A 15408-nucleotide genomic window follows, 5' to 3' on the forward strand; every position below is an offset into this window, starting at 1 on the left:
TAATGCATCATAAGATTTCTTTTCCAAAACGTATTTGTACGCTAACACCATTAGATTAAAATATCTGGCCTAACCTATAAATCTTGCACTCTTCCTAGACCCACCCTTTTCCTCTTCTCTCGCATAGTCTACAGTATATTGTTTCTAGCTTTTTGAAATCCCTTCTATCTGATCACGTATTTTCATTCTACTTTCAGCCAATTCTGTATAGCTTAGAAGAGATTTTTCGAACCGGATGGTTAGGAACAAGCTTCAACAACCTATTCAGTACTAGTGAAGTAAAGGTTAAAAGCAAGTCATTATATTATTATTGCAAACACTTCAATGGTATGCTTAGTAAAATGGCCGTGCGATAATTTTTACACTCTTCTCCACAACCTTTCTTATCTCATCCCAACACACGTTGGCTCAACCCAACCCAGTTCAACCCAACTCATCAAAAAACAAACCCAGCCAAACCACATCTAACCCTAACCTAACCTAACCTAATCTAACCAAAGAAGGGCTAACCAAACCAAACCTTTTCTCATATAATTTGCAATCTTAGATTCTAACAAACTGAATACTGTATACGTAACCTAACCAAACCTAACCTCATCTGCAATCTTGGTTACCAGCAAACTTAAGATACCTAGGCTAACCCAACCCAATCTACCATCATCATTACTAACTTAAACTAACCTAAAACAAACGGACTCAACCTAATCTTTCCCAGCCTAACCCACACCAACCCAACTTAACCAAACTTGAGCACGTATTCTTGTTGGTTAAGTAAGCTACCTAACACCTTTTCATAAGCAATTAATTTTTCATACTACTCCTTACAGTCCTCTTTTGCGTTATATAAATCCATTTCATATGCTCATATGTACGTAAATAATGAGCAGAAGGATATTAACCTACCATGCCCCCAAAATAAGTTGCTAAGGAAGAGGAATTAGGGAGCTTCCTTAAACTTCGAAATTAAGGGCCTTAATCCCATTCCCCGCCGCAGGGCCCGGGTGAGGAGTGTGGGGGCCTCTGGAATTCATACGGCAAGTGTGCCACGGGTCTGTCGTGTCAGCAGCAGCAAGGCGACGAAAAGGGCAACTGCAGCGGCAAGTTGGTGCAGTAATTGCCTGTGATGTTGTCTGACCTGTTGACCATTTACCTGCTGATGTCACCTGTCCATTTATTACCTGATGATGTTTCCTGCCGACGTGATTACCTGATAATTTAGTCACCTTTTGAAGAATGGTTACCTGTTGGCTGTGCCACCAGGCTAGGTTAATATTGTCCAGATTACTAAACCCTTCAGTCAGGTGATTTTTTTCTTACTAAATCCAGATAATTATATTAACCTTTACATGGCCTTTTCGAACCTGAGTTGTTTTAAGTATATAGTTACTAGAGATCTATTCTTGGCTATGTAAATTCTGTTGATAGCGGCAAAAATAAACTACAAAAAGATGTCACGGATCTAAAGGGTTAAGATAAGTGGCCATTCCAGGGTTTTAATGACACTGCATGATCAAAAAAAAAAAATAAATAAGCTGTCTGTTTGGGATTCAGATCAAAGCGCCGTTGGAATATAATCATCCCTCCATTGGAGCCTTGAACCACTACACCACCAAGGCTCATATTCTCGTCGGTTAAGGAAGCTCTCTAACCCCTGTTCCTTAACAATTTATGTTCCAAACTACCCATTAAAATCTTTTTTTTACTTCTTTTATCCTTCTAATGTCGACATAGATTTCTTGAATAATTCAGAAGATTCAGGAACGGCATATAATCAGAAATCAACACGTAAGGAAGAGGCTTAGTAGGCTTCCTAACAACACGAGAACAGCACCCCAAGAGATAGAATAATCCACATCAGCCATCATATCACGCATTACAACTCATGTATTTCCATACAATATTCGATCTTACATTTTATTCTCTGACAAATGAGGCTTATGTAGTGTCAACAATAAATTTGTTGCAATTGGTGCTGTTGTTTCTCATACCATTCTTAGATGTAAAAAAGGTCATGATGATGAATATGTTATTATTACCTAACTATGTGTGTGACTAGATGTGTGAATGTAACGTTCATCTGTATGACCCTATGGACATTGTATTGTTTTTGCTCGGAAGCACAGGGAGTTTGTAAATGTTTTATTGTTTAACTTACTTCCGCATTCACATAGTATTACATATCCAGTCAATTATTAATATACTTGACTCCTGCAACTCACTCTCCACTGAAGAAACTCATTTGGCATTATATGAACTAGAGCACTGAAGTTGCTCCGACAGTACTCAAAATAAAAATGGAATCCGCTTAGATATTAGGTTACTCATCCATACCAGATACAGTTCTCTCAGGTTCAGTTTGTAATGTAAGGACAGGATACAGATCTGACGCTGGAAAGGACGCCTTCCCGAGATGGCTTCAATACACCCTGGCGGAGGACCTGCCCAGATGCACAAACACATCTCACCTCCCCCCTCAACACTCCACCTCCTGGTGGAAGGATGGTGGACTGCAGAGTTAGTTTCCTGTAGTCTACTGGGATCCACTTATTTAATTAAACAGTTATGAAGCTCTTATACATCATTCTGAAAAGCTTGATTGGTTACACAGATCACATCACAGGGTTTCAGCGTACCGGAATTGTTAACTGTGTCTTTTATCATAAAGAAGTGAGGCAGTATTTATGTCCACAACTTAATACATTGGATAGTGTGATGTATGTTCCATTCACACCAAACAAAAGCATTGATATATGAAGTTGTTCTTGGAAAAAGAAACACCGATGTGGGATTTAGTGTGTATTGACGTTTCGCCTCATGGCTTCCTTAGAATACAATTGCTGAATATACACCACATGTCCTGTATATATAGCAGAAGGCAGTGGAGGTGTGAGGGGGATGAAGTATTGGCTATGGGTGGTAGGGGGACAGGTACGGTAAGGAAGATGAGGTCCCAGGGGAAAGAGATTACAGATGACGGCACAAGGACGGAGAGGAGCAAGGGACAGGTGAAGTGGGAAGTCCTTAGGGAGAGGGAAGGAATGTTGAGTAAGGAAATAGAGGTCACAGGGGAAAAGGGATTGCCGATCCCAGCACTGGCGTGTTCTTACCTAGTTGTTCTTACCTAATTGTATCTTTACAGGAATAGTCAAGCACGTACTGTCCAGTGTCTTAAACCATATTATTTTATCGTACATATCCTTAAACTTCATGTTTTGGCACACACTATTTCATTCGGTAGCGCATTCCACTGATCAGTTGCTCTATTTGGGAAACTATATTTCCTTACGTCTTTATCGCCTCTCTTTTTATGCAGTTTTTTTTTTTGCAGTGTCCTCATGCTGATGCATCCTCATAGGTTATGCATTCATTTATGTCTATTTTCTCCTTCCCTGATATGCATTTACATAGCATAATCATGTCTCCTCTTTTCCTTCTCTCCTGTAGTGTAGGCAGATTCAGTTTTTTTAGTTTTTCTTCGTAGCTTAGATCCCTTAAGCGTCCCTTTGAACTTTTTCAATCTTATCTATATGTTTTTTGAGATGAGGACTCCAGACTACTGATGCATACTCCAGGGCTGGTCTGATGAATAATGTTATTATCTTTCTTAGCATGTCTCATGAGGTCAGTCTGCTCAGACGTGCTAGAGACATGTGGTAGTGTTGTATTAGTGTGTTTTAGTGATCTGTGATAGTGGCTGTGTTAGTGTGTTGTAGTGATCAGCGATAGTGTTGTGCTAGTGATCCGTGAAAGTGTTGTGCTAGTGTGTTGTGGTGACCCGTAGTGACCCGTGATAGTGCTGTGCTACCTTGTGTGAATTTGTGCGTAATGGCTTCCTCGGCAGAGAGCTGTGTCCCCACTGCAGGTATTGAAAAGGACTACCTTGAATTAAAGGAAGAACTTCTCGAACTGAAGCGGGAGGTACAAATTCTCAGGCAGGAGAAGTCACAAATGAGGGAATTGTTGGAGGAGATGTTGGAGGAGAAAGAGAAAAAGGCTGAAGGTTGGACACTGGTTAACAAGGGTGCAACGAAGTTCATTCTTAAGGAGCAAACGAAAGTTAAGACCACTAATGCCTTCGACGCACTACGAGACGAATATGAAGGGAAGGTAGAGAGGGAAATAGAGGAGAAGGACGGTGAGAGAATTTCCAGTTCAAGTAAGGATAATCTTAACAAGAAAAGTAAGAAAAATGTTGCTGTTGTTGGAGACTTCCAGGTGAGATATCTTAACAGAGCCATGTATACTCCACTCGCTAAACATGTGTGTCTTTCAGGGGCCAGGGTGGCTAATGTGATAGAAAAAATTTCAAATATTGTGAAGGATAGTGGTGACAAACCCAATGTGTGCCTTAGTGTAGGAGGCAATGATAGTTGGCGTAAGAGTGAGGTACTGTGGCAAAGGTACAAGTTGATGTTAGAAAAGGTTAGGGAGAGGGGAGGAACCCCTGTAGTGCTTGGTGTTTTATCCAGGTGGCGGGTTGGAAGGGAGTGGTTGAGCAGGGCAATAGGGTTTAATTGCTGCCTTGAAAGGTATTGCAAAGAAAATGCAATACCTTTCATAGACAGCTGGGACCGGTTTTATGGACGGAGTGCCTTGTATGGTTGGGATGGGACTCATCTTAACAGACAGGGAGTTACTGTTTTAGCTGAAATGATAGATAGGGAGTTGGAGGGATTTTTTCGAGGTTGAGAAGTAGGTGTACAGGAAGTTACAGCAACTACACTCAGAAATCATTATTACCATCTTTGGATACATGCATCAAGACTTGCAAAATTAAGAACAAAAGTTCAACCATTAGTGTAGATTCATCCACTCAGGCACCTCAAATTGAGCAGGCGATGATAGATGATAGAAGAGCGATAAGCGATAGTACAAAAAATTGTTATATTAGTAAAGTAGAGTTTCCCAGTTAGTAATGAAATAAATAACAGTAAATGCCAAGGTAAAGGCATAACTACTCGTAATAATCTGAAAGTGTACTACACAAACAACCGGAGTTTACGTAATAAAATGGATGAACTGAGGGCTTTAATTTGTACAGAGAAAATAGACATTGCCGTTATTAGTGAAACTTGGATGAATACAGACACTCGAGAATTTTTAGCAGAAAAATCATATAAAGGGCTATAATATTTTTGTGTCAAACCGTCAGGGAAGAAATGGGGGCGAGGTAGCTATTTATGTAAAGGATTAATTAAACTGTTACAATAAAGCAGACATTAAAGTAAACAGGGACACATAAAGTGTCTGGGTTGAAATTAGTAACAATAGGGAGAAATTAGTCTTAGGAGCAATTTACAGATCTCCAAAATTAAGTAGAGCTGATAGTAAATACCTTTGGGAGGAAATTAGGAAAGCATCACAGTCCAGCTTAGTAATAATTGTAGGGGACCTAAATCTGCCAAGGATAGATTGGAGAAATCGAACAGGGGATGCAGAGTCAGAGGAATTTCTAGAGGTAGTACAGGATAATTTCCTTTATCAGTATATCAGGGAGCCCACCAGAGGTAATAATATACTAGATTAGTGATATACAGGTTGGTGGATGACTTTTTTTTTTTTTTTTTATGCGAGGAAGAAGGAACCAAAGGCCATGGCCCGCAGTAACAGTTCCCTCCAAGAGAAAAACAAAATACAATAGAGAGCCAAATTCAAGATCCGATCATTTTGAGATGTCTGGACACACTGCGTTTCAAAGACTGGAGATCATAGGCAGCAGGAAATACAGACAGAGGAAGACAGTTCCAGAGCTGACCTGTTGCATAAATGAAAGACTGGGAGTAACGGTTAACTCTTGCATTAGAGAGTTGGAGAGAAAAGGGATGAGAGTTTGCTGCCAGACGGGTGCTATGCGCCCGTCGTAGAGGTGGAGGAATGCAAGCAGACAGTTCAGAGGAGCAGTGACCATTAAAGTAGCGATAGAAAAGAGATAAAGATGCAACAGTGCAGCGAAGAGACAGAGGTTGAAGGGAGTCAGTAAGAGGAGGAGAGTTAATGAGACGAAAAGCCTTTGACTCCACCCTATTGAGAAGAGCTGTATGTGGGGAGCCTCCCCACACATGAGAGTTGTACTCCACACAGGGGCGGATAAAACCTCTGTATAGAGTCAACAATTGTGCAGGGGTAAAGAAAGAGCGGAGTCGGCTTAGCACACCCAATATCTTAGAAGCAGATTTTACAAGAGATGTAATATGATCTTTCCAAGATAAGTCTTGAGAAAATGAAACCCCAAGCATGTTCAAGGATGATGCAGGATTAAGCTGAATATTATTAAACATTAATGGGTATACCTGTGGAAGATTTTCTCGGGTTGATAGGTGTAAGAACTGAGTCTTAGATGCATTAAAGACAACCATATTATTTTTACCCCAGTCAGCGATACGAGCCAAGTCAGACATTAGGTGTGCCATAGCCTCATCCCTTGTTTCTTGAAGTAACTGTTGAGATGGGCGTTGCGGGAACCGAATGGAAAGGTGAAGGGTGGAGTCATCAGCGTATGAGTAGATAGGGTTAGATGTACAGCTTACAAGATCATTGATGAATGAAAGGAAGAGAGTTGGTGATAGGACATAGCCCTGAGGAACACCACTGTTGATAGATCTAGGAGAAGAACGATGGCCGTCTACAACAGCGGCTATAGAACGACCAGAAAGGAAGCTAGCGATGAAGGCACAGATAGAAGGATAGAAACCGTAGGAGGGCAGTTTGGAAATTAAAGATTTATGCCAGACTCGATCGAAAGCCTTTGAGATGTCAAGTGCAATGGCAAAGCTTTCGCCAAAGTCCCGAAAGGAGGATGACCAGGAGTCTGAAAGGTAGGTGAGAAGATCGCCAGTGGAGCGTCCCTGACGGAACCCATACTGACGATCGGAAAGAAGGTTGTGATAGGAAAGATGCCTTAAAATTTTTCTATTAAGAATTGACTCGAAAACTTTTGAAATACAGGACGTTAAAGCAATTGGACGATAGTTGGAGGGTTGGGAGTGGTCACCCTTCTTTGGGGCTGGCTGAATGAGAGCAAACTTCCAGCAAGAAGGAAAGGTACAAGTTGACAGACAAAGGCGAAAGAGTTTGCCTAGGCAGGGTGTAAGCACAGAAGCACAGTTCTTGAGAACAACACGAGGGACCCCATCAGGCCCATATGCCTTGTTAGTACTGAGGCCAGTGATGGCAGAAAATACATCAACTGAAGAAATTTTAATGTCAGCCATGAGGAAGTCAAAGGGGAGTAGTGATGGAGGAACAGCACCAGAATCGTCTAAGGTGGAATTGGAGGAGAAAGTCTGTGCGAAGAGATCTGCTTTATCAGTAGAAGAAATAGCTACAGAACCATCAGAGTAGAAAAGAGGAGGGAAGGATGATGAGGTAAAGTTGTTAGAAAGATTTTTGGCAAGGTGCCAGAAGGAGGGGGAAGAATTCGAGTTGGAGAGTTGAGAGCATTTAGTATGGATGAAATTATTTTTAGTAGAGCGAAGAACAGACTTAGCACGATTCCGGGCAGAAACGTAAAGATGATGTGATTCAGGGTTGGGTTGGCTCCGGTACCTTTTGTAGGCCCTCTCCTTGTTGCGGACAGCATTAGAACAAGCGTGATTAAACCAAGGCTTTCTTGCGTTAGTCAAAGGATATGAGAAAGGAATGTATGCTTCCATGCCCGAGAGAATAACCTCCGTAATGCGTGAGGCACACTCAGATGGCTCCCGGCCATGGAAGCAATAATCATTCCAGGGAAAATCAAAGAAGTACTGCCTGAGGGCCTCCCAGTTCGCGGCTCCAAAATGCCGCAGATGACGTTTCCCTGGAGGGTCCACAGGCCGTACCGGAGTGATAAGACAGGTTAAGGTAATAAGGTTGTGATCGGAGGAGCCCAACAGAGAGAAAAGATTAACAGAGTAAGCAGAAGGATTAGTTGTGAGGAAGAGGTCAAGTATGTTGGAGCTCTCTCCAAGGTGGTCAGGGATACGGGTAGGGTGCTGTACAAGCTGCTCTAGGTCATTAAGGATAGAAAAGATGTAGGCTTGTTCACCAGGTGGATCCGTGAAAGGAGAGGAGAGCCAAAGGTGGTGGTGAACATTGAAATCTCCAAGAATGGAGATTTCAGAGAAAGGAGAAATGGACAGAATGTGTTCCATCGTAGAAGTAAGATAGTCGAAGAATTTTTGATAGTCAGTAGAATTAGGGGATAAGTAAACAGCACAGATATATTTAGTCAGAGAATGACAGGAAAGCCGAAGCCAGAGTGTGGAGAATTCAGAAGAATCAAGTTCAGGAACACGAGAGCAAGATAAGTCGTTGCGTATGTATACACAACAGCCACCTTTGGCTTTGAAATGAGTATAGAGAAAGTAGGAGGATACAGAAAAGGGTTTGCTGTCGGTTGCCTCAGACAGCTGAGTCTCCGTCAGAAAAAGAAGGTGAGGTTTAGAGGAGGAGAGGTGGTGCTCAACAGAGCGAAAGTTAGATGAAAGGCCGCGAATGTTGCAGAAATGAAGAAGAAGAGAGTCAGACAGTGGTTCCAGGCACCTCGAGTCGTCACCGGGAGAGGGTAATAGCGATCATGAAGAAATAAAGTTCAAATTCATTTGGGATGTCTGTCCACTGAAAATACCTCCACCGTTCCTAATTTTCGTCTAGGAGATTTCGATAGTTTAAGAGCTTATTTTCGAACGGTATTCCATAGGGAGATTAGCTACTTGAGGGAATGTCATTTCAGTGGGGAACCCCAGGTCATAGGTGAAGGGCAGGAAACACGTGGGAATGTCCGTCAGGTGTCTGTGAGGGGGGAGGTGGTAAATGGGAGTGTAGTCCAAGTGACGGGAATTAACTCAGCTCCAATACCAAGCAGACGTTCGACCAGTGAGAAGTATAACGAATTAATAAATATAATACACGGAGGCCAAGATAGATATATCGCTTCAAAACCGTTTAGAACGAATAATTCAGAACCAAGATGGTTAAACAGCAGATTAAAATCTCTCATAGGCCAAAGGAAAGGAATATACAGAAAAGCAAAATGTGGAGAGGAACATTTGCGTAACTGGTACGCGATTTTAAATAGAGAGGTAAAGAGGGATATAAGAAAAGCAAAGAGAAGTTATGAAATTAAGGTTGCTAGTGAATCAAAAGAAAACCCCAAGAGTTTTTATCAAACGTACCTTGCGAAAAATATAAATAGGATAGGACCACTCAGAACAGAATCAGGTGACATTACCAGTGATGATAAAGAAATATGCTCCATCCTAAATAATTATTTCATATCAGTATTCACCAAGGAAAATCTAGTCCTGGTCCCTCAAGGAGCAAATATTTACGATGAGAATACGGAAAATATTCTTAGTAAAATAACCATTAGTAAGGAGGACGTATTGAAAGAAACTGATAAGTTAAAATCTCAAAAATTGCCGGGTCCAGACGATATATATGCAAAAATTATAAACGAAACCAGAGAAGTATTATGTCAGCCACTTTTAACATTATTTAATGACTCTTTAAGTTCAGGAGAAGTTCCCGAGGCGTGGAAGACCGCAAACGTAGTGCCCATCTTTAAAAAGGGTGATAAATCAGCTGCGTCAAATTATCGTCCGATAAGTCTAACGTCAATAGTAGAAAAAATGTTAGAGTCAATTCTGGCAAATAAGATTAGAGAACACTTAGAAAGATTTAATTTTATAAACGAAAGTCAGCACTGATTCAGGCAAGGACGATCCTGCCTCGCAAACTCGTCATTCTACTCGGAGGTCTATGAGGCAGTAGATAGCGATAAAGATTACGATGTTAATTATCTGGACTTTAGTAAAGCTTTTGATAGGGTCCCACATGAAATGTTAATTAGAAAGGTTCGAGCACACGGTATAGACGGCAATATCTTAAAATGGATAGAATCCTGGTTGAAAGGACGAAAGCAGAGAGTATTAATAATTGGAACTAAGTCGGATTGGGGATTAGTAACTATGACGGTGTACCACAGGGTTCAGTACTCGGTCCCTTATTATTTATTATATATATATAAATGATCTAGACTTAAGAGTCAATAGCAGCATCAGCAAATTTGCCGACGATACAAAAATAGGGCTTATCATTAACTCGAATGACGATTGCCATAACTTACAAAAAGACCTCGATACATTGTCCAAATGGTCTAAAACTTGGGAAATGGAATTTAACGTTGAAAAATGTAAAGTACTTAACGTAGGCAAGACCATTGGAGACACTAAATACAGCTTAGATAACAAAGAAATTAGCAAATCGGAATGCGAGATGGATCTAGGAGTTATGGTTAGTAACGACCTCAAACCAAGGCAACAGTGTGTTAATGCGAGAAATAAAGCAAATAGGGTCCTAGGATTATTTCGAGAAGAGTGAGCAATAGATCATCAAAAGTAATACTGAAACTTTATCTAGCATTAGTAAGGCCGCATTTAGACTACGCAGTACAATTTTGGTGTCCTTACTATAGAATGGATATTAACTCGTTAGAAAATGTGCAGAGAAGAATGACAAAAATGATACATGACGTCCGGAACCTGTCGTATGAAGACAGACTGAAAAGACTAAGTCTGCATTCGCTAGAGAGGCGTAGAGTAAGGGGAGACTTAACTGAGGTGTTTAAGTGGATGAAGGGTATAAATAAGGGAGATATTAGCAAGGTACTTAAAGTGAGCATACAGGATAGAACTAGAAATAATGGTTTCGAACTAGAAAAATTCCGTTTCAATAAGGAAATAGGTAGAAATTGGTTTGGTAATAGAGTAGTAGACGAATGGAATAAGCTACCTAGTAAAGTAGTTGCTGCCTCTTCCACTGAGAGTTTCAAGTATAAGCTAGATAAGCATATGACAAACAAGGGGTGGACAGAGAAAACAAAAAAAAATCTTATAACCAATACTAATTCATAATTTTTCCTTTTCAGGTTACACTATGATAGTCTCTATTCTCCTTTCACACTTTCCTGTAAAATGTCTACGCCAGTTTTTCTGTACTGCGTGGTGTTCTTTCTGACTTTTTCCTCCCGGCTTCAGCTGCAGGGTTTGGAGGGCGAGGGAGAGCCTTCTTCTTTGCTATCCTTATCTCATTCTAGTAGTTCAGTTACTCTTCTAGGAGCTGCCTAGCATGGGCCAACCGGCCTACTGCAATTATCCTCTCTTCTTATGTTCTTATGTATGTGAATGCTATTCTCATGTTTGCAAGCAGTGTGTGTGTGTGTGTGTGTGCGTGTGTGTGTGTGTGTGTGTGTGTGTGTGTGTGTGTGTGTGTGTGTGTGTGTGTGTGTGTGTTCACAAGTGTTGTATATGTGGGCAAGAAGCTGGTTGAAGAGAGGGGATCTTATCACCTATCGGATTCTGTGGCCAAATATATTGTCAATAGGATACCTTCCTCACACCACCCCCTCTAAACTTGAAACATCATACTCCACTCGCTAAACATGTGTGTCGTCCAGGGTCCAGGGTGGCTAATGTGACAGAAAAAATTTCAAATATCGTAAAGGATAGTGGTGACAAACCCACTGTGTGCCTCAGTGTATGAGGCAATGATATTAGTAGCCGTAAGAGTGAGGTACTGTGGCAAAGGTACAAGTTGATGTTAGAAAAGGTTAGGGAGAAGGGAGAAACCCCTGTAGTGCTTGGTATTTTACCCAGGTGGCGGGTTAGAAGAGAGTGGTTGAGCAGGGCAATAGGGTTTAATTGCTGCCTTGAAAGGTATTGCAAAGAAAATGCAATACCTTTCATAGACAGCTGGGACCGGTTTTATGGACGGAGTGCCTTGTATAGTTGGGATGGGACTCATCTTAGCAAGCAGGGAGTTACTGTTTTAGCTGGAATGATAGATAGGGAGTTGGAGGGATTTTTTCGGGGTTGAGAAGTAGGTGTACAGGAAGTTGCAGCAACTACACTCAGAAATCATTATTACCACGTTTGGATAGATGCATCAATACTTGCAAAATTAAGAACAAAAGTTCAACCATTAGTGTAGATACATCCACTCAGGCACCTCAATTTGAGCAGGCGATGATAGATGATAGAACAAGCGATGATAGAAGGGCGATAAGCGATAGTACAAAAAATTGTTATATTAGTAAAGTAAAGAGTTTCCCAGTTAGTAACAAAATAAATAACAGTAAATGCCAAGGTAAAGGCATAACTACTAGTAATAATCTGAAAGTGTACTACACAAACAGCCGGAGTTTACGTAATAAAATGGATGAACTGAGGGCTTTAATTTGTACAGAGAAAATAGACATTGCCGTTATTAGTGAAACTTGGATGAATACGGACACACGAGAATTTTTAGCAGAATATCAGATAAAAGGCTATAATATATTTCTGTCAAACTGTCAGGGAAGAAAGGGGGGAGGGGTAGCTACTTATGTAAAGGATTCATTAAACTGTTACAATAAAGCAGACATTAAAGTAAATAGGGACACAGAAAGTGTCTGGGTTGAAATTAGTAACAATAGGGAGAATTTAGTATTAGGAGCAATTTACAGATCTCCTAAATTAAGTAGAGCTGATAGTAAATACCTTTGGGAGGAAATTAGGAAAGCATCACAGTCCAGCTTAGTAATAATTGTAGGGGACCTTAATCTACCAAGGATAGATTGGAGAAATCAGACAGGGGATGCAGAGTCAGAGGAATTTCTAGAGGTAGTACAGGATAATTTTCTTTATCAGTATATCAGGGAGCCCACCAGATGTAATAATATACTAGATTTGGTTTTAGCTAATAAAGAAAATATCATTAGTAATATAGAGGTTGGTGGACGACTTGGTAATAGCGATCATGAAGAAATTAAGTTCAAATTTATTTAGGATGTCTGTTCCACTGAAAACACCTCCACCGTTCCTAATTTTCTTCTAGGAGATTTCGATGGCTTAAGAGCTTATTTTCGAACGGTATTCCACAGGGAGGTTAGCTATTTGAGGGAATGCCAGGTCAGTGAGGAACCCCAGGTCATAGGTGTGCAGGAAACACGTGGGAATGTCCGTCAGGTGTCTGTGAGGGGGGAGGTGGTAGATAGGAATGTAGTCCAGGTGACGGGAATTAACTCAGCTCCAGTACCAAGCAGACGTTCGACCAGTGACAAGTATAACGAGTTAATAAATATAATACACGGAGGCCAAGATAGATATATCGCTTCAAAACCGTTTAGAACGAATAATTCAGAACCAAGGTGGTTAAATAACAGATTAAAATCTCCCATAGGGCAAAGGAAAGGAATATGTAGAAAAATAAAACGTGGAGAGGAACACTTACGTAACCGGTACACAATTTTAAATAGAGAAGTAAAGAGGGAGATAAGAAAAGCAAAGAGAAGTTATGAAATTAAGGTTGCTAGTGAATCAAAAGAAAACCCCAAGGGTTTTTATCAATTGTACCGTACGAAAACTAAAGATAGGATAGGACCACTCAGAACAGAATCAGGTGACATTACCAGTGAAGATAAAGAAATGTGCTCCATCCTAAATAATTATTTCATATCTGTATTTACCAAGGAAAATCTAGACCTGGTCCCTCAAGCAGCAAATATTTACGATGAGAATACGGAAAATATTCTTAGTAAAATAACCATTAGTAAGGAGGAAGTATTGAAAGAAATTAATAAGTTAAAACCTCAAAAATCGCCAGGTCCGGACGATATATATGCAAAAATATAAAAGAAACCAAAGAAGAATTATGTCAGCCACTTTTAACATTATTTAATGACTCTTTAAGTTCAGGAGAAGTTCCCGAGGCGTGGAAGACCGCAAACGTAGTGCCCATCTTTAAAAAGGGTGATAAATCAGCTGCGTCGAATTATCGTCCGATAAGTCTAACGTCAATAGTAGGAAAAATGTTGGAGTCAGTTTTGGCAAATAAGAGTAGAGAACACTTAGAAAGATTTAATCTTATAAACGAAAGTCAGCACGGATTCAGGCAAGGACGATCCTGCCTCACAAACTTGTTGTCATTCTACTCGGAGGTCTATGAGGCAGTAGATAGCGATAAAGCTTACGATGTTATTTATCTGGACTTTAGTAAAGCTTTTGATAGGGTCCCACACGAAAGGTTAGTTAGAAAGGTTCGAGCACACGGTATAGACGGCGATATCTTAAAATGGATAGAATCCTGGCTGAAAGGACGAAAGCAGAGAGTATAATAAATGGAGCTAAGTCGGACTGGGGATTAGTAACTAGCTGTGTACCACAGGGTTCAGTACTCGGTCCCTTATTATTTATCATATATATAAATGATCTAGACTTAGGAGTCAATAGCAGCATCAGCAAATTTGCCGACGATACAAAAATAGGGCGTATCATTAACTCGACTGACGATTGCCATAACTTACAAAAAGACCTCGATACATTGTCCAAATGGTCTAAAACTTGGGAAATGGAATTTAACGTTGAAAAATGTAAAGTACTTAACGTAGGCAAGACCATTGGAGACACTAAATACAGCTTAGATAACAAAGAAATTAGCAAATCGGAATGCGAGAGAGATCTAGGAGTTATGATTAGTAACGACCTTAAACCAAGGCAACAGTGTATTAATGCGAGAAATAAAGCTAATAGGGTCCTAGGATTTATTTCGAGAAGCGTGAGCAATAGATCATCTAAAGTAATACTGAAACGTTATCTAGCATAAGTCTCACCAATCTAAAACCAAGGTTTGGGTGGAGTCCAGCCGGGGATTTCCCAGGGTACAGCGTTGCCTTGTTTCCTATACTATGGCTAGTGGCTGACCTGACACCGTTAGAGTTCGTCCGCTCACACCTCGCCACCTGGCCTGACATGACTTCACCCACTTCTGTGTGTGTGTGTGTGTGTGTGTGTGTGTGTGTGTGTGTGTGTGTGTGTGTGTATAAACAAACTAATTTAAGTTATAAATATAATTTAAGTTATATATATAACAGAAAGTGAACAGTGGAAGCACGTGACAGAAGCTTAAATCTCCCTCCAATGGATCTGGATGTTGCCGCTCGTGAGTGTTTTAACTTATTTATTTCTATTAAGAAAATAGCGTATGTTCTACTGATTCCTTCAAATTATATTATAAACGTAATTGTTACATTACTTACCCAACTTAGAACTACCGTGAAAGTCGGTAAAAGTAACTACATTTTTTTCAGCACCACTGTAAAATATGAATGCCACGTCTCTTTATTGATGTACAAGAGCCATATGCATTACAAGTTTACCTTCCTTTGATATACTAGAATACTTACGTTTATATTGTATTAGTATGTGTGTACCTATCTGTGATGCCTATTACATACATAACAGAATCTACTCATCGCTCGTTTAGGAAGTATGGCATAGGTGCACCCAGCGCCAGACCCCACCCAAACCTTATCTAGCATTAGTAAGGCCACATTTAGACTACGCAGTACAATTTTGGTGTCCTTACTATAGAATGGATATTAATTCGTTA

General features: G+C 40.4%; 1 protein-coding gene across 3 annotated transcripts in view; it reads left to right on the top strand.

Annotated features, from left to right (window-relative positions):
* The window catches only part of LOC145394684 (single insulin-like growth factor-binding domain protein-2), a 469535-nt gene that overhangs the window by 320424 nt on the left and 133703 nt on the right, over positions 1–15408 (top strand). For 2 of the 3 annotated variants that reach the window (XM_080268484.1, XM_080268476.1), the window contains exon 3: positions 995–1587. The exons of the other annotated variant lie outside the window; for it this stretch is intronic. In XM_080268484.1, the coding sequence (XP_080124610.1) occupies positions 995–1114 (120 nt within the window). In that variant the 3' untranslated portion in view covers positions 1115–1587. Of the gene's footprint in view, positions 1–994; positions 1588–15408 lie in introns of those variants that run through there. 3 annotated transcript variants of the gene reach the window in all.

The sequence above is a fragment of the Coenobita brevimanus genome, chromosome 4, assembly GCF_032717465.1.
Source record: "Coenobita brevimanus isolate Jiangsu-jjx chromosome 4, ASM3271746v2, whole genome shotgun sequence".
NCBI classification, from domain to species: Eukaryota; Metazoa; Arthropoda; class Malacostraca; order Decapoda; family Coenobitidae; genus Coenobita; species Coenobita brevimanus.